This window comes from Malus sylvestris, chromosome 7 (assembly GCF_916048215.2).
Source record: "Malus sylvestris chromosome 7, drMalSylv7.2, whole genome shotgun sequence".
Taxonomy (NCBI): Eukaryota; Viridiplantae; Streptophyta; class Magnoliopsida; order Rosales; family Rosaceae; genus Malus; species Malus sylvestris.
In genome coordinates this window covers 27,587,545-27,605,636 of record NC_062266.1, presented here as the reverse complement: position 1 = coordinate 27,605,636, position 18,092 = coordinate 27,587,545, and the positions used below count along the sequence as shown (strand labels likewise).

Below are 18,092 nucleotides of genomic sequence, written 5' to 3'. Positions count from 1 at the left end.
CCCATGTTGGCCGACGTCGTTTGCAGCATTCTCTCTCCCGTTCAGTTTGACGGAATTATTATTTTTATTTTACTTCTGTTTGCTCTTTATTGTACAACAAAAGAGAATGATTATTGAGCGTCAAACTCAAGACCTCAGATGCATAACGTGAATTTGAACTCGGGACCTCGAAATGATTAATTGATGAGTAAACAAGTTCTCCGTTTTCATTTGTACTAACTACATGGTTAGCAATTCACGCGTTACAATATGACTGGCTGATAAATTTTTATTCGCTCGTACCCTATTGCCATTTTTAGCTAATCATTAACCAAGAAAGAAAACTGCTTCAATTATAATTAGATGGAGAAAACCTTGTTTTGGAAGGTGTATACACTTATCCGCAAGGACATTGCGGAGAGTGAGAAACAAGGTGTATACACCCCATTACAGGCAAGTTTTTCTCGACCCGAAGACAAGTCGGGACCAGCTTCATGATTCAGGTACCAATTGATAAGACAAAGGAACTGAAAAGCTTGCAGTACTATTGTACATTGTTAAATACTGATACACCCAGAGTCAGATACCGGCAGTTCGCTCTCAGCCATAAATTTTTATAGTGATGAAACGATTCCGTTCCCTGAGAGTTTGAATAAGAAGTTGGGTCCTGTCCACATATGGACTGGGAAAGCTTACACTACTAATGCTTTATTTGAAGTGCAAAGTTCACGATCAACGAAAACGAATACATCTAAAGGTAGAGTCCTCCTTCAGGTTAACCACTTATTCAGCAAATCTGTGTTGGGAGGATGATCCATTAGGCTGGCCAGATGGAACTGCAGAAACAGAAATGGAAACTACGCAAATCAATCATCATTCAGACTAATAAATTTATGTCAAATCGTTAGATAAGCTATTACAAACATCGAATGCTGACCTTCAGTATTCCAGCTCCATCCGCCGCTTCTTTGTTTTCCACTGATTCAGAATAAATACAACACCTTCTTTTAGTGAAGCCCTTCGTCCCTCCTTATAGTTCCACAATTCCGACGTTATGTACCTCCCACTAGGGTTGTATTCATTGATCTCTGTTAAAGCTGATGTTACAGCATTGTACACTTCCTCACCCAGTTCTTTCTTCAAATCTTTCAATTTTTCATCCTCGACGGATATAACTTCCTGAACATAAAAACATAAACTAGTGAAAGGGAAGCAAAGGGACAGCGAGCAAGTGCCAATGATTCACGAGGAAAAGCACTGACATCCATTAGAATATGATTAAAAGAATTAGACGATTCAAGAATAGCATAAGACCCAAATTTATGCGGACATTTTTTTGTATGTGAAATAATGCTGCAAATATCTTTGCTCTCAAGGCAGATTTATCGACAAAAGTAATTGATATATGCTCATATTGTAATGCATAATGCGTTAAGACAGCGGAGAGTCCATTTCCAACCAGAAATTATAAATGACGTTAAAACACAAACCAATTAAGCATGTGAGTGGAGATTGTATTTGATGAACATCAGCTACGCCACTGGGAAAGGATTTTGCCACCACGATCACATATTTTGCACCACTAGTTTTATAAGTAACTCACAGGGATAGCCAAACTACTTCAATCTAAGAAATATTTTTAATTATGTCAACATATTGCATACTTTTTTCGTCAGATGCTTTCTTGTGCTAAGAAAAACAGCAAAAGAACCCCAACACAATGAAATAATGATATTAGGAAGTACCTTATGTTTCCCGTCAACCGTAGTAACTTTGAAAGGATGCCATTCTGGGTCCTTCAGGTATTCTTCCCACAAGGAGCACAGCTCCGTTGCTTTCTCTTCTGCTTCTTCCTCATTATACTTTCTCTTCATTGCTTTTTGGAACGGTTTACTGTCAAGCTCACCCATTCTCCTAACACCAATATGTGCACTACTTGATATTTCCTTCAATCCCTGCAGATTAAGAATATTAATAGCTTATCATAAGCATAAGAAACTAAGAACAGAACTTTAAAAAATATCTGATGCACAAAGGGTCATATTCCACATTATAGTACAAAACTGAAGATCCCACTTTCAGTCAAATATCAACCAGTTTTTGCAAACATACAAGTACGGACATATAATTATATCCTAAATTCTTGTAAGATCATCTGAAATGTCAGATGTCTTTTTTAGTATAAATAATAGTAACTGAGCAACATTTATATTAAAGATCAAACAGAAAAAACTTACATTAATCAATTCCCTCCGGGCTTCCTGCAGCTCATCATTGCTCTTGCGCTCCTTTACAATTAAAGTTTGATTTAAAGCTTCTAAGTCGTCTAGTGATTCTTCCTTTTCTCTCAAGCCTTTGATCATGTTGTCCACCTTTTTCAGCACTTCAACATCACCGTCATCTCCCATGCGCCTTACAACATTTAAATTCACTCTTAGTTGCTCAATTTCCAATTCAAGAGTTTGCTTTGTATCCAGTTGCTGTTGCAGTTTAATTATTTTATTGTGGAGCTGTTCCTTTTGCCTCTGGATCAAAATGGTTGTCGCATACATCAAAGATCTTCTCTGAAATCTATAAATAACTTTTAGATCATTTTTTATGCGCTTAAAAATAGCCAACAAACCTTTTGATCTTCGGCCAGTTTCAATAAATTTGCATTAGCCTTCAGTTGCTCCATAGAAGCCAAGTGAAGTGAACTATTTTTAATGGAATTCTACAAGAACAAACAACATCACTGTTATCAAGTGTTCGAAACCATCTTTCAAGGCTTCAACAACATTGACCACAAATAAATGCAACTCATGTTGCAATCGAAACGTAACCAAGACAAAAACATCACATACTATAAAAAAAAATTAAACACAAGTGCATAAAGCCCAAATTATTCATGATCCGAATTGATGACACTTGAATAGCATGCTAATTTTTAGTAACATTCAACAAACTAGTTTCCATCCCATCAATATTCATAATTTTATATAAGGTCACAAGAATTGAATCATGAAATCTAAGAGAACATGTGAAACAATGAAGCACAAATTAGTAAACCTTTTCAATCTCCTCAGCGAGCTTCCTACTTTCATCTTCGTTAGCAACTGCACGCTTCTCCATTTCTTCTATGCGGGACTCTAGATCTTTCTTTTGAGTTTCGAGTTGCAACTTCAGTTTTTCATGGTCGCCAAAAATCCTCTGAAAGTGATCCCGAGCACTTGTTTGTATCTTTTTAATCTCTATCACAACAAAAATGTATGGCATGAATTAAGGTCGCTACAGCATCATACCAGTAAAAAATGATAATGAAATATAATAAACCCAAAATGGTGAAAACCAAGCCACTTTATCCAAATCATACGGACACTGTACAGCTGCAGAAATAGAATATAACAAATGTAATAGATACTCGGGATTCAACTCTATTGAGGAATCAGAAAAGCAAGCAAAAAAATAAATAAAATGCAAACTCATTCTTTCATTTGATAAGTAGCACTCTTCCGTTTTTTTAATAAATTAAACTAAATCTTACCTTCATTATAAGTCTGAATGATCTTTTCTTTCTCTGTGATTACGCTCTTAATGGAATTTGTAGTTTCACTACATTTCAGCTCCATCTCTTCCAAGTCTTTGTACTTGACCTCAATGATGTTGTTAAGATTAGTTACTAGTCTATCCTGCTTCCTGGCTTCTTCCTCCGTAATTTCAGAAATTGATTTAAGGTCTCCAATCTTGCGGAGGTGTTCTCCGACAATATTGGAAGCCTTATAGTCATCTGAACGAGCAACCCAGGCATAAAGTCCAGATTTTTGGTCACTATTAGCCTCCCAATCCTTTTTTCCATGATGGTCTACATCATAAGCCTTCTCAAATGACATGGCATTAACATAACCAGGCCAATCTTTCCTAAACTCTACAATGGCACTTCCCGAGTGACCCCGATAATTCCATAAAGGGTGCACCCTTAAGGGATTGAATCCCCTCCTTTTTAGCTCATCTCTCAGTTTCGATCCACTTTCTCCGACGAATCGCCCATCATTGGCCCGTCTGGTTGGAATATTAACCACAACCCCTGTCCAAGGCCACACTAACTTTTCATCCTGGTCACAATCAATTGGCGGTTCTTCAGCCACAGTTTTAGATGGACCACCTTCAGCTGCTAGATCTTTTTCCAAATATTTCACCACAGCTAAGTGTTTGGCCTTTTCTTCTGTGCTTCTCTTATCTGAAGTACTCTTTCCCACCCCAGAAGCATGTTGGAGAAGTTCCTTGAGAACAAAATCCCGCTTTTTCTTACTCGGGCAGAAAGGGCAAGTGTATCTCCCATCTGAGCTTCTCACACTGTGTTTTCCATTCTTCAGCTCTTCATAATATTCTTCTACCTCCTCATCCAGTTCTGTTTCGCTCATGTCCGTATCATCTTCAGAGCTATGATCCGCCACGCTTCCCATTTGAACAGTACTTAAAAAGCACTAAACCCTGAAAACAGAAAATACGAAATATCAATGCCACTAGTCATTATTATGTGAATTTGATGATTTTGAATAGTTCATTTTCTGGCAAGATGAACATGTGCAGCCGCGGTTAAAGTGAAAAAGCAAGTGTTTAGTTGCCGCTGTTCAGTTTGGAGAGTTCAGGATACTGTTAATCTAATTTCTTTCGAACTTAACAATATTTGCACCAAAACCCCAACATAAATGTCCCCAAAACAGTTCATGGAAAAGAAAGGCATATGGGTAAATTTGTTGTTCCCTGAAGCAGAGAATCAAGGGGTTTCAAAATTAAAAGCAACTTACAAGTTACAGGTCACAAGCTGAAAGATCGAACCCATAAAAAGAAGGACATGCATAACCAACATTCAGGATACATGAAGAAATCACACAAATTAAGGCTTAGGGTTTCACAAGTTTAGCCCTTGTACAGCAGTGAAAGCTCTATATATAGAATTCGGGTTTGGTCTCCGCATCATTCCTCATTTCTCTACAGTAAAATCACTCATAACCAAGGTCTAAAATATCGATATTATCCCGATATTTCCATCGAAATTTCCGTGTTTTTGGACTACCGATATTTCCGATATCATCGATATTTTAGACCTTGATAGGAACTCTATGTGGTACTAAGTCACTCATGTATCTTACCATCCAATGTATAAAGTATAAAATATTGTACTAATTCATTATATATAAATGATTATGGTGTGTTTAAACTTCTTTCATTAATTACTACATATTTTCTATACTCACAATGTTTGTCAGCTCGCTATATAATCAACTTAAATTAGTTAAATCCATCATGCAATGCATTTCCTTCCAATTTTTTGTGATAAACTAATAGATAATTAACTAAATAAACATCCTACAAAGTTTCAATAAAAATTTCCAAGTTTTTGTTACAATTTCCATGATTTTTATTCAATTTTTATCGATATCGATAATATCCCAATATTTCCATCGAAATTTCCATGTTTTTTTTTTACCGATATTGCCGATATCATCGATATTTTAGATCTCATAACACAATTTCCAAAATAATCATCCATTTTTGCCTTAGAAGAAACATCTTGCTATATGAAACCGCATTGTACACAAAATTCACACAAGCCCAAAAAACCATAAAAACTCGAAAAGAAAAATCGTCAAAAATTGAAAGAAAACAGTACATAAATAGTGTCCTAATTGTTATTCTTGCAACCAAACACACACACACAAATTATACAAGAAGATGCAGCAGATCAGTGAAAACACAGAACAAAACGGAGACTGAAGCTGCAAAACTCGAACCCAAACAACCCAGAAACCCAAAATTAACAATGCATGCTGTACATTCAACATTTCAACCAAACAAGCACGTGAATGTAGCGGAACAAGCAAACCCAACAGCGATCAGCTAAATTGTAGAGAGGGAGAGAGAGATTGACCTGCGGAAATCGGAGCTCCTGAGCTCCAAAATTAGGGTTTGCGGGGGAAGAAGAATTGGGGGCAGGACCCTGAGAGATTCGCAGCAGCTCAGTGCTCAGAAGAGGCCATAAAACTTAAAAGCGAAAGAGGACATTGGTAATTGGAGCACTGTGGTGTGCGTGACAAGTGAGAACATCGGGAAGGCGACAAATGTATGAAGTTGGAGACGTCAACGACCCTTTGACTGAATCGGGAGTGATGAGATGAGTTGGTAAAAGTTATAAAAGTTGGCGAAAATTTATGGATTTCCGAGTTAAAATTTATGGATTTGGGGTAAATTTTGACGGGTCCCGTGGGGACATGTCTTATCCGATCTGTTAATTTTCCTGACATGTTTAATTACCCAGCTCAGGTGGATTTCTCTTTAATCTATGGTATCAGAAATGTGATAGAGATTTTTTTATAAAACTTTTGTATAATGTTTGAGTCCCATCTTTTTTTCTTTTGTTCTGTTTTATTTTTTTAACACAATGAGGCCTCGTTTGTTTGACCTCCTTAGCTAGGACTGGACTAGCTAGGACTAATAACCCATGTTTGGTGCAAGCCGGGATTGAGTTTAGTGGGATTAAGTCGGACTCGTGCCGACTAAATCCTTCGTTAGCTGGGCTTAGCGAGAGCCCCCGAAAATGAGGGGATTGCTAGTCCCGTTTCCCTGCTTCCCCTCACTTTGCCTCACCCCACACCTGAGAACTTGCCCTCCCACTGTCTTTCTCCCCACCTCCCTCTCATCTGTCCATAAGATCTCCAAGTCAGAGACCCAGAAAACCCAAAAAAGCCAAAAACCCAGAAAACTCAGAAATCGAAAGCAGATTCAACCCCATCTCCCACCTTCAAGCCACTCATGCATGCATCCCGCCGCCAACTCCTAAATTTTCATTTTCGTTCTTGCTCTTTGGTTTGATTTTAAGATTTGCAGGGGATTTTGTGAGAGGAATAGAAGAGGCAGAGAGAGATTTGCAGTGAAGAGGAAGAGAGGAAAAGAGGCAGAGGGAAGAAAGAGAGGGATTTGGACGGAATAGAGGCAGAGGGAAGAGAGAGAGAGAGAGGGATTTGGACGGAAAAAAGGCAGAGGGAAGAGAGAGAGGGATTTGGATGGAAAAGGATGCAGTGTGCGGACGAAAACATGAGAGAAGAAGATGATTAAAACTTTGACCAAAATAATGTTTCTAGAAAGGAAAATGATTATTTAATAATAAAATATTAATATATATAAATTAAATTAATGATAAAATATTGTAAATATAAAATTTAATAATATAATATATGAGTCCTGCTTTTTAATCCGACACAGCACCAAACGCTTCACTAAGTTAGTCCAGCTTAGTCTAGTCTAAGCCAGTCCAGCTTAGTCCCTGCAGCTAGTCCAGTCCGAGACAGTCCGGTGCAACAAACGCCCCCTGAGAGTCCCACTTTAGGCCTTAGCATTTCTCTCTACGGCATTTCATCATTGTTGTTTTACACAAGTTTAGAAATAATTTATTTTGATAAAATTTTAGAAATAATTTAATAAAATTATTTAATCCATCAAACCTAATTTACATAGGTAACCGTTCTGAATAGCTTGGTTTCAAAGATTAAATTTTGGATGTTTCACGGTTACGAATAATTGTTGTGTCAATTTTTCGATTTCAAGTTTGATTATAGTTATTGAGGTATTCATCCCGAACCCATACATGAAACTAAACCGTTTTCATCTTCTAATAAAAAATTATTATATGGGGAAGCGAATTATCAATAATCATATTTTTATTTTTATTAATTATATGATGCTTATTAATTATTAATAGTATAAATATTTTTATGATAAAGATGATATTTAATATTATTCAGTATATGCATTATATCAGTTGTATTAACATCAATAGTCTATTTTATTTTGTTTTTATGCAAAATCCTCTATTTAATTATATAAATAGATATATAATATATAACTATTGTAAATTTGTAATGGAAAAACCAGTTACTATATGGAAAATATATTATCCAACAAGTAGGAAAACTCGTTTGGGGATTCTACGATTTTTTTTTAACACATGATATTATCTACACTAAGGGGTGAGGAAGTGTGCTAAGGTTCACAATGTGTTAGCAATAATGTGGTTCAAAATCGCCTTTGATGAGAAGTAAACTTAAGACCTCTCTTACAAGTGAAGAAGAATACCATTAGACCGTAGTACTAAGTGACGGGAATTCTATGACTTTGGATTTGGGTACACGAGTTTAGGTGTAGGGTGGAACGTCTGAGCCCAATCCGCTATGTTGTCATCCATACGTAATAGCAATGGAAATGGTGTGGGAAGGATTAAGTGAGCACCTAATTAGAGCATTTCTAATAGGGGATGCATATCCTCTTTCGCATCCCATTTTCATGTCCGATTGAAGTAAGTAGTTTTGTTCTAATGACGAAGATGTATGTATAATATATTGGATTCAAAGTTGATTTACTCATTGTTTGTATATAATTATGATGTGTGTAATTTTAGTTTCCGACCAAATGTGATCGTTGCTGTAAAAAAGAGTTCAAGTTATTTATTTTTTCACGGCATAGGAGAGAGAGCAAGTGCTATAGTAAAAAAGATACGTTATGTGCATTCTAGGTTTGCCGTTTTCCAACTTTGTAAGCCAGGTGCAAGTAACTTGTGATTGACTCACGCGTTTGACATCTTTAGTTGCGTTTCACATGCAAAACATTTTTTTATCTCCTTAATTAGTTTATTAAACCATGCACTTGTGAATGTAACATCTAGTAGTCAATGTTTGGTTTTTTTACATTGACTCAAGAGTTTGTGACCTTTACATACTTAAATTTTCGTGTGTTGAAACACTTACATTGTGGGTGGGTGGAGTGCAAATGTTGCTTGTAGGTTATCGCTTCTCATATTGGAAGAGTAAATTGTAGTAATAGTCCATCCACTTTAATCAAATTGGAGCAATGATCTTTCAACTAAAAATCTATCAACATTGGTACCTAAACTCATCAAAACATGTTACTATAGTCATTTTCGTCAACTTTGTCAGAATTCTATCAAAATGAGGAACCAATGGTAATAGATTTTTAGTTGAGAGACCATTGCTCCAATTGGATTAAAGTTGAGGGATTATTGCTACAATTTACTCCATATTTGAAATATAGAGTGAGTGAGAAATATAACATATGAATGACATAGTAACACTTAATATTTACTGTAACTAGCGTTTAATCGCAGTTGCGAAAAACAATCATGATGTGGGTTTGATTGTCACAAACTCCTCCTAACAACTGAGTATTTAACCTAATAACTGTATCACTCTACTAAAAATATAATATAGAATTAGTCCTTGAATTTACGCTTTAGTTTAGGTTTCATCCCTCAATTAAAATTCGTTAATTAAGAACGGTGAATTTAACAAAATATGCAACATTAGTCTATTAGTAAAACTTTTAGTTAACGAAAAAGACTAATACTACACATTTTATTAAATTCGATCTCAATTAATGAATTTTTAGTTGAACGGGATCAAACTAAAGTGCAAGTCAAGAACCAGTTATAAAGTTGACTAAAAAATTCAATATTTACTGTTTCACCTGATCGGTTAGGCGCACATCAACCCGCTAATAAAATTTAACGCGCCGGATCCGACCCGTTTGCCAGGTCGCCTTCGCAGCCCCACCTCTCTCTCGATCTCGTTACTCAGACACGCTCACAGAGACGACTGAGCTTTCAGGAGCACCAGAAAACCGTGGAGGAAGATGTTCAATCAATTCGGAGCAACGGCGGAGTTCTCTAAGCAAGGCGTCGACAATGGTGTTCCGGATCGGCACCGACGCGCACCTCTACGACGATCCCGACGACGTCAGTATCGCTCCTCTCCTCGACAGCAGGTTCGACTCTGAGAAGTGCGAGGCTCTCAAACGATTGCTCGCTCTCATCGCCCAGGGCTTCGAAGTCTCCAATTTCTTCCCTCAGGTCGCTCTCCAACTCCATCACTCTCGAATACGAATCCGAAAATTGATAAAAATTTGAAAAATCGGAGCAATCAATTTTGTAATTTGAATTTCGTTCCGGTTGAATTGGAATTGCAGGTTGTGAAGAATGTAGCGTCGCAGTCGTTGGAAGTGAAGAAGCTCGTTTACTTGTATTTGTTGCATTATGCTCAAAAGTAAGCTGAATTCAATACTCTTTGATTTCATTTGAATCTTTACTCAAAATTTGAGCTATCTTTTTGCTGTTGTTTTCGAAATCATCGATGTTTACATGCATTCAGGCGTCCAAACGAAGCATTGCTGTCGATTAATTATTTCCAGAAGGATTTAGGGGATCCGAATCCGTTAGTGAGGGCGTGGGCACTGAGAACAATGGCAGGGATTCGGCTACACGTTATTGCACCTTTGGTTCTTGTTGCAGCAGGAAAATGTGCTAGAGATCCCTCTGTGTATGTTAGAAAATGCGCGGCCAATGCGCTTCGTAAGCTGCACGATTTGCACCTTGAGGAGAATACTGCGGGGATTGAAGAGGTTTGATTTCGGTTTTTTATTTGGAGTTCTTATCATTAAGATGTTGATGTTCATTTGATTCTATTACATTATCTACTGGCTATCTCTTATATAATGGTCTTCTCTATGCAGATTATTGGAATATTGTTGAATGACTCTTCCCCTTGTGTTGTTGGAGCTGCTGCTGCTGCTTTCTCTTCTGTTTGTCCGAATAATTTGTCACTGATTGGAAGGAACTATAAAAGGTTATGCGAGGTTCTTCCCGATGTGGAAGAATGGGGTAAAATAGTCTTAATTGGAATCCTTTTGCGCTATGTAGTTGCAAGGCATGGGCTTGTAAAGGATTCCATTATGTTTTCTTTGCATGGAACTGAGAATTCTCGATCTGAAAAGTATTGCTTGGATAACAACTCTGCGTTGGATGACAACGGTGACATGAATGATCTTTATGAGTCTGAATTAACAAATGCTGTATCCCGTTGTTATATTGAAGGACCAGCTGAATATTTATCGCGATTAAGTTTCATGAATAAAGATTCCTCTGAATTTAGTTGTGCTCGTTTTACATCTGGAAAAAATAATGATGATGTGAAGATCCTGCTGCAATGTACATCGCCATTGTTGTGGAGTAATAACAGTGCAGTTGTACTAGCCGCTGCTGGCGTACATTGGATTGTGGCGCCGGTGGAGGATTTGAAAAGAATCGTTAAGCCACTCTTGTTCGTCCTAAGATCATCTAATGCCTCAAAATATGTGGTAGTTAACATTTTCTTACAGTTTAATTGGTTTGTATGTGGTATTGAAGTACTACTTTTTAATTTTATTGATGCATGCATGTGACCGTGTGAATTCATATATTGTTAAGATTTCATAAACTTTCTTTTGTCCTGTTTGAATTTTCTTTTCTTACCTAACAGTTGGTAAGACGGTGAAGATTGTTTTATTGATTGATCAGTGCAGGTTTTATGTAACATTCAAGTGTTGGCCAAAGCAATTCCTTCACTCTTCTCTCCATACTTTGAAGATTTCTTTATATGCTCTTTGGATTCATATCAAATTAAAGCTTTGAAACTGGATATACTGGCTTACATTGCTACAGATTCATCAATTTCATTTATACTCAAAGAATTTCAGGTATTTTTTTTTCCTGAAGAAATTATATTTTGCCTTTCCTCTTATGACAGAGACTCATATGTACTAGATTTTTCATACTTTAAGTGCATGTGTGTGGATGGTGTATTTTAAGTTTTTCAGTCATTATGTTTGATTTATTAGTTGCCTAGTTGGCTTTCGGACTTCGCTATGCATCATCAACTTTATTTGAGAATTGCAAGCTTTTATGATTGTTAAAATTTATAAAATGAAAGGCATGTAAGCTTTGCTTATTGTTTTTGTTTGTTGCTAGGATTATATTAGAGACCCAGACAGGAGATTTGCTGCTGATACTGTTGCTAGAATTGGAATATGTGCGCAACGACTTCCAGAAATGTCAAATTCATGCTTGGAGTTTCTATTGGCTTTGACCAGACAGCGTCTGTGACTATCTATCTGTTGTGTGTAGAAGTTGAAAAAACTTTGCTTTTTGATTTCTGAATTATTATCTAATTTTGCAGAACTTACAACAGGTGAGTTTGGGTCTGTGGATGCTGAAGCAGATATACTGATTCAAGCAATAATGTCCATAAAGTCAATCATTCAGCAAGATCCACCCAGTCATGAAAAGGTATTTTCAAAATTTTTGCCAAGTTGCTGCCATTAGATGTGTAGTCAGGGCTATATACGTGATTTACTAGTGTAGTATGCGATTCTTTGTTACCTTGTCTTTCTTCTCTCTTTTTTTTTTGGGTTTTTTGGGGCATTTATTAACAAACTTTTATGCCTTTTCAAGGTTATTATCCAATTGGCTCGAAGTTTAACTTCAATAAAGGTGCCTGAAGTGCGTGCTATGGTTGTTTGGATGGTGGGGGAGTATAACTCTTTAGGTGATCTCATCCCAAGGATGTTAGCTACAGTGCTCAAGTATCTTGCAAGGTGCTTTGCTTCCGAAGAAGTGGAAACAAAGCTTCAGATTTGTAATACCGCTGTTAAGGTACTACTGCATAGTGGTCTTCTCTAAGTAAATGTGGTAAATATCATTATGTTTGTTTCTAAATGTTGAGGTGATCTGTTCTGTAGGTTTTATCAGGGACAAAAGGGAATGACCTGTTGACAATCAAAATGGTTTTAATCTACGTGTTGGAGTTGGCCAAATGCGATTTAAACTATGACATTCGTGACCGAGCTAATTTCTTAAAGAAACTTCTTTCAACTTATCTAGATTCTCAAGGCTTGGAGGAGGAAAACAACCGTCCGCCCCAAGATAAAGATAGTTCACGTCTCCTGGCAGAAATCTTGTTTGGAAAACAAAGGAAACCAGTGTCCCATGAGCCCATTGATCAACGGTTTTACCTTCCTGGCTCTTTATCGCAGATAGTACTTCATGCTGCTCCTGGGTACGAACCTCTCCCGAAGCCTTGTAGTTTGCGCAGTGATGGCCCCAAACTCAATGAATTTGGAGAGGCAGTCACTAATGGTGACCAATATGTTACAGAATATGTTACAGACGATGAGGACTCAGCTTCTGAATCTTTGGATGAGGAAGTTGCTTCTAGTTATAGTTCGCAACGTTCTAATGTGGATTCAAGTGGCAGTGACGGCAGTGAAGAAGATGGTTCTGCAAGTGAAGAGGATGGTAATTCTCATCAGTTGATTCAGTTTTGAGATGAAAGGACAAATGGAGCTTCTCAGTCTGCTTCTGATTTTGGGGAGGTGTTGTCAAATAGAGCTTTAGAATCATGGTTAGATGACCAACCTGGTTTTTCAAACCCAAATACTTCAGAACAAAGTCAAGTCTGTACATCTTCAGCAAGAATCTCCATCAGGGACATCGGAGGTCAAGTTAGACGTAAAAGCTATCCACTCTTAGACCCTGTGAATGGAAACGGCTTAAAGGTTGACTATTCGTTTTCATCTGAGATATCAAGTATCTCTCCTCTATTTATATGTATAGAAGTTTCCTTCAAGAACTGTTCAAAGGAGACCATGTCTGATGTAACTTTGGTTGACGAGGAGGCTGGCAAAGGCAAGGATTCTGTAGACCAAGCTTCGTTTTCAGATGAAAGGTAATTTAACTTGTCTGATATGATGCTAATCTAAAATTCCAGTTTTCTTCTGAATTTATTTTATTTTATTTTATTCTTGGATGGATGTTGGTTATGTCAGTTATCATATACCTTTTGTTACGATTATCTTGATATCCCAGCTCTACGATACCTCAAAATAATGAGCCAAATCTGGTTTCTATAGAAGAAATCACTTCTCTGGAACCTGGTCAGACAATGACAAGAAGCATCCAGGTCCGCTTCCATCACCACCTCTTGCCTCTAAAACTGACCTTATATTGTAACGGCAAGAAGCATCCTATTAAATTGCGGCCTGACATTGGATACTTTGTAAAAGCTCTTCCTTTGGATGTTGAAGCCTTTACAAATAAGGAGTCTCAACTGCGTGGAATGTTTGAATGCGTAAGAAGGTAAACTGGCTTGTTTTTCTAATGTCGTATATACAAATTTCTAACTTATTAATCATAGTTTCCAAAACAACCCTTCGCGTTTGGTCTTTTGCTGTGTATTCTATATTGAGTGTTGTGTTTTCTTCAACAGGTGCACCTTCACTGATCACATCAAGGAGTTGGACAAGGACAACTCATTGGTAGAAGACAAATTTCTCGTAATCTGTCAAAGTCTTGCATTGAAGATGCTTAGCAATGCAAATCTTCATCTTGTATCCGTCGATTTGCCAGTTGCAGCGAAGCTTGATGACGCAACAGGTTTGTGCTTACGATTCAGCAGCAAGATTTTGAGCACCTCTGTCCCCTGCTTGATAACCGTTACTGTCAAAGGTAGATGTACAGAACCATTGGAAATATCAGTTAAAGTGAACTGTGAAGAAACTGTATTTGGGTTGAATCTTCTGAACAGGATCGTAAATTTCTCAGTCGAACCCTCTCATGCTCATAGGTAGCTAGTAAGGACATCGGAAACCAGTAATCAAGTTTTGGAGTTAATAGAAAACCCGCCGTGTACTGCCAACTATTCCGGCTATCCGGATGTTTAACGTATTGTCTGTACAGCGGGCAAAAGCACTGTAATTATACTCATTCTCAGATTTGTCTCGAGTTCGTTTTCTTTCGCTCGGAAAGTGTTTTTCTGGATATTCAGTCTACTATTTGTAATTTATAGGACATAAAAGTTGGTGTAATTCAAATCCATCTGAATAACACACAGAAGTTATGCGATTTATCGATGACATTCATGCTACGCTATGCCCTCCTGCAGTTGTTATTTTGGCTCACAATGGCAACAAGTACCGGAACTCAGATTCATAAGGTTGGACTTCCACCATTTTGCTGATAGAAGACTTTGTTTCTCCGTTCAAGCACTCGATTAACGATCTTTTCAGCTAACCAGACCGCTGCAGTTGGCTGTAAATCCATTCCAGCAATGATTCCATACTGTCTGCAAAATCGAGCATGTGCCATTGAAGAAGCTCGGGCACCACAATTTACTTTCTTGCTTGTGACTTCCACTGAAGCTTCCAAGTACTCCAGTTTCGCTCTCTCTAACTCATTGACTATGTCATCGGAGGTATAAACCCTTAACTGCACGCACATCAGAGCTTAATTTCATCAAATTCAGGGAGAAAAATGTTGTGAAATAAAGTAGGGGAGAGCTAGGCACTACTTACTGCCGGTGAGGACCAACTGCCGCGGCAAAGGGCAAATGTGACGTAAGGTTCGGGGTATCCAAGACCATAGGCATGTCTTAGTAGCATCTCCTTCCCATAGGCAGTCCCCTACCCAGTGGGATGTAAATTGATCAGGAAAAAAAACATATGAAAAAAAGAGAGGGTGCAGTTAGAGCTCAAGTTTTGATATCTGTTTCACGTACATGTTTCGATTCAGATGGATGGCGGAGAATGAAATGCTCTATAGCCAGAGCATTCAGCACTATGCCTCCGACATTCAGAGCAGCCTAGACGAAAACGGGATCATTTAGTCTCAGTATTATCTGAAAACTATAAATTTAAACTCATCTTTTAGCCATCTGCACTCCCAATTGACTGGTTTACGTTTTTTTCTACGAATACCAGAATTGGTGTACCTTGTTCATAAATGCCAGCAGTTTCTCCTGTGTGGAAGGCAGGCAGCCCATGTTCCAGAAATGCCTGAACGTTGCTTAAGATCTCTTACAGTACATGCATGATGCAGGCATTGTAAATGCTGATCCAGAAAGCCAACTTTTGCTTGTAGGTCAAGAAAGTCAAGTCCACATCACACAGCTGATGCATCAAATTCCTGAATTCACAACAAAAATGTCATCAAAACAATGCTGTCCAGTTTTGACAATGCTTGTAGGTCAAGTAAGTAAATACCTCAACTTTTCGATTCCATTCAAATACTCAGACAAGCGGCTGACATCAAACGAGCTCCTCGTGATTTGGATTAAGTTCTTATACGGGCCAACATCCCTGACAGCGCCGTCTAAGTCAGGCAATATGCAATAAGGGTCGGCATTGGATGAGGTGTTGTAGTTGAAGAAATTGTGGATGTTGAGGTCTTCGGAATGAGCCCTTTCGAGTTCATGCAGGAGAGAGCAAGCTTTGGGACAACAAATGATCCCTCTTTGTCTAGTGATGTTTGTTTCAGTTCAAGAAATATGCATGTAAGGCACTTGAGAAGTTCTTCTGAGAGTTCATTTGGTTTCGGATCATTTTCTCCATGACCCTGGTTTTTGCTTCTTCCACTTACCCTCCTTGACAATTCAGCAGCTTCTCCTGTTCAAACAAACGGACACGTTGAGAAACGCTCATTTCTACTTAGTAATCTTAAGTTTAGATCCTATTTATTGACACGGGTTGATTGTTTTAGCCTTTCAAGGTGTTGCGATGATTCAATCGACATTAAGATCTAAAACTTCAGGATTCTAGTCTCGGATCGGTCGAAGGGCGATTCTATACACTTGACGATCAACTCTATCAGTAAATGAGATCAAATTAAAGTTGAATAAATATGATAATAAGTGAGATTTTCATGAAGCGTCCATCCTTTAAGAAAGAATAGACGTCTTGCATACATGATTTTGATGGGGTCGGTCTCTAGTAAAATCGGACTATTGGTACAATCCAATCGCGATCAGAATTGTTGAATAACATATAGTCTCACATCGGAAATCTTACAAAATAAAATACAACGTAAGTTAAGTGGTTCGATTACTAATATCACTGATGCCTTTTCTGTTAAACAAGCAGTTTACCATCGGACTTGGTGAAATTCCACCTTGGGATATCTGCTGCAGAACCCACAGATGCTCTTCTATCCCTCAACCTTCTTTCTTTTCTCAAATTTCTCAAAGCTTCATAGTTCTGCGATCTGCATCTCTCTTCGTTTAGCACTGACTGGTTTCCCACTCTACACAACAACTGCTTCTGTTGCCCTAATTGCCACATATGCACTTTCCATTCTCTTGTTTGTTCCCTTTCTTTGTACAACCTCAGTTTCAGCTCTTCGACTTTTCTGTCAAGTTGACCTATCTCTTCCTCTACCATTGCAAGCTCCGAAAACAGCTCCTGAACCTGCCATGAAAAATGTGTTGATATCTCAACCTGCCATTGTCAGACTGAATTTAGACCGGCATGTTCATGCAAGAATCAACGTGACCGAACCGGCAGATTCACAGTTTGACAACAGAAGAATACCTGAGCTGGAAGCAAGGAAAAAAGACGTGGATGTGACTGAACGGGATCATGAAGTGCACAACGCAGAAACCTGCCTAGTGTTTGTTCTCCTTCCAACTTTGCCTGCAATTTCTTAACCTGCATAAACACACAAGAATTTGTCTGTTTCAAGCTTATGTGACAAATTCCTAACATGTTACACAAAATTCTACGTCGGAAAAGGGCTAAAAACTTATATAACCATCATCACCTCTTCCTCAAGATCAAGTCTTCTCTGCTTCTCCTCGTTTCGTTGCATTAGAAAGTCTTCTAATTTCATTATTTCCAGAAGCAAAGATCACTACCACTAACAGTTTGGAAGTAAAAATTTGAGGGCTGCACGCTGCAGGAATATGGGAAGTTATACAGTTACTGAGACACGGAGAGGTGCTTAAAAAGAGAGAGTGAGGTGACGTCGTGGGTGCCATTAATGGTTGGTAACAAAACAAGAGCGGGAGGTTGAGATTTGAGAAGATTGAGAGGGAAGGAGGAGGGAAAATTGGGAAATTGAAATCCATGAGAAATGAGAATGTGGTCGTGTAAGAATTTTTTTTCTGCTGACATAATTAGGTATCGAACTTATCACAAATATATATTGTGTACTGTTTTCCTAATGTATTTAAATCGTGACTTATTTTAACTGAATGGAGGCAAATATCAAGGCAAATATTTCTTGACCGAAAGCCAATTGACAGGGGTGGAATAATGTTTGCAGATTGTGAATCAGTGATTGTATACAGTTGGAATTATTTATCATTATTGTTGTTGTTAGGGAAGTGCATGGCAATCCCATGCTCTTTCTACAAATTGAATTTTCATTTAATTTCAACTGCAGGAAGAGGCTGGTGGGGGCGTGAAGTCCATGAACAAAAAAT

The 18,092-nt window shown here is 37.9% G+C and overlaps 1 protein-coding gene and 2 pseudogenes across 1 annotated transcript; 1 reads left to right on the top strand and 2 right to left on the bottom strand.

Annotated features, from left to right (window-relative positions):
• Positions 1-507: 507 nt before the first annotated feature.
• On the bottom strand, positions 508-6,094 carry LOC126629402 (protein INVOLVED IN DE NOVO 2-like). Its single transcript, XM_050299436.1, has 8 exons — positions 5,891-6,094; positions 3,503-4,449; positions 3,028-3,209; positions 2,603-2,692; positions 2,217-2,504; positions 1,725-1,934; positions 917-1,158; positions 508-815 (listed from the first exon to the last, which is right to left on the bottom strand). Exons 2-7 carry the CDS (start codon positions 4,419-4,421, stop codon positions 919-921), a joined length of 1,929 nt encoding a protein of 642 aa, XP_050155393.1. The 5' UTR covers positions 4,422-4,449; positions 5,891-6,094; the 3' UTR covers positions 508-815; positions 917-918.
• A 3,420-nt stretch (positions 6,095-9,514) lies between these two features.
• LOC126627692 (AP3-complex subunit beta-A-like) lies at positions 9,515-14,744 on the top strand (annotated as a pseudogene).
• Positions 14,678-17,864, bottom strand: LOC126627693 (uncharacterized; annotated as a pseudogene).
• Between the last annotated feature and the right edge of the window lie 228 nt (positions 17,865-18,092).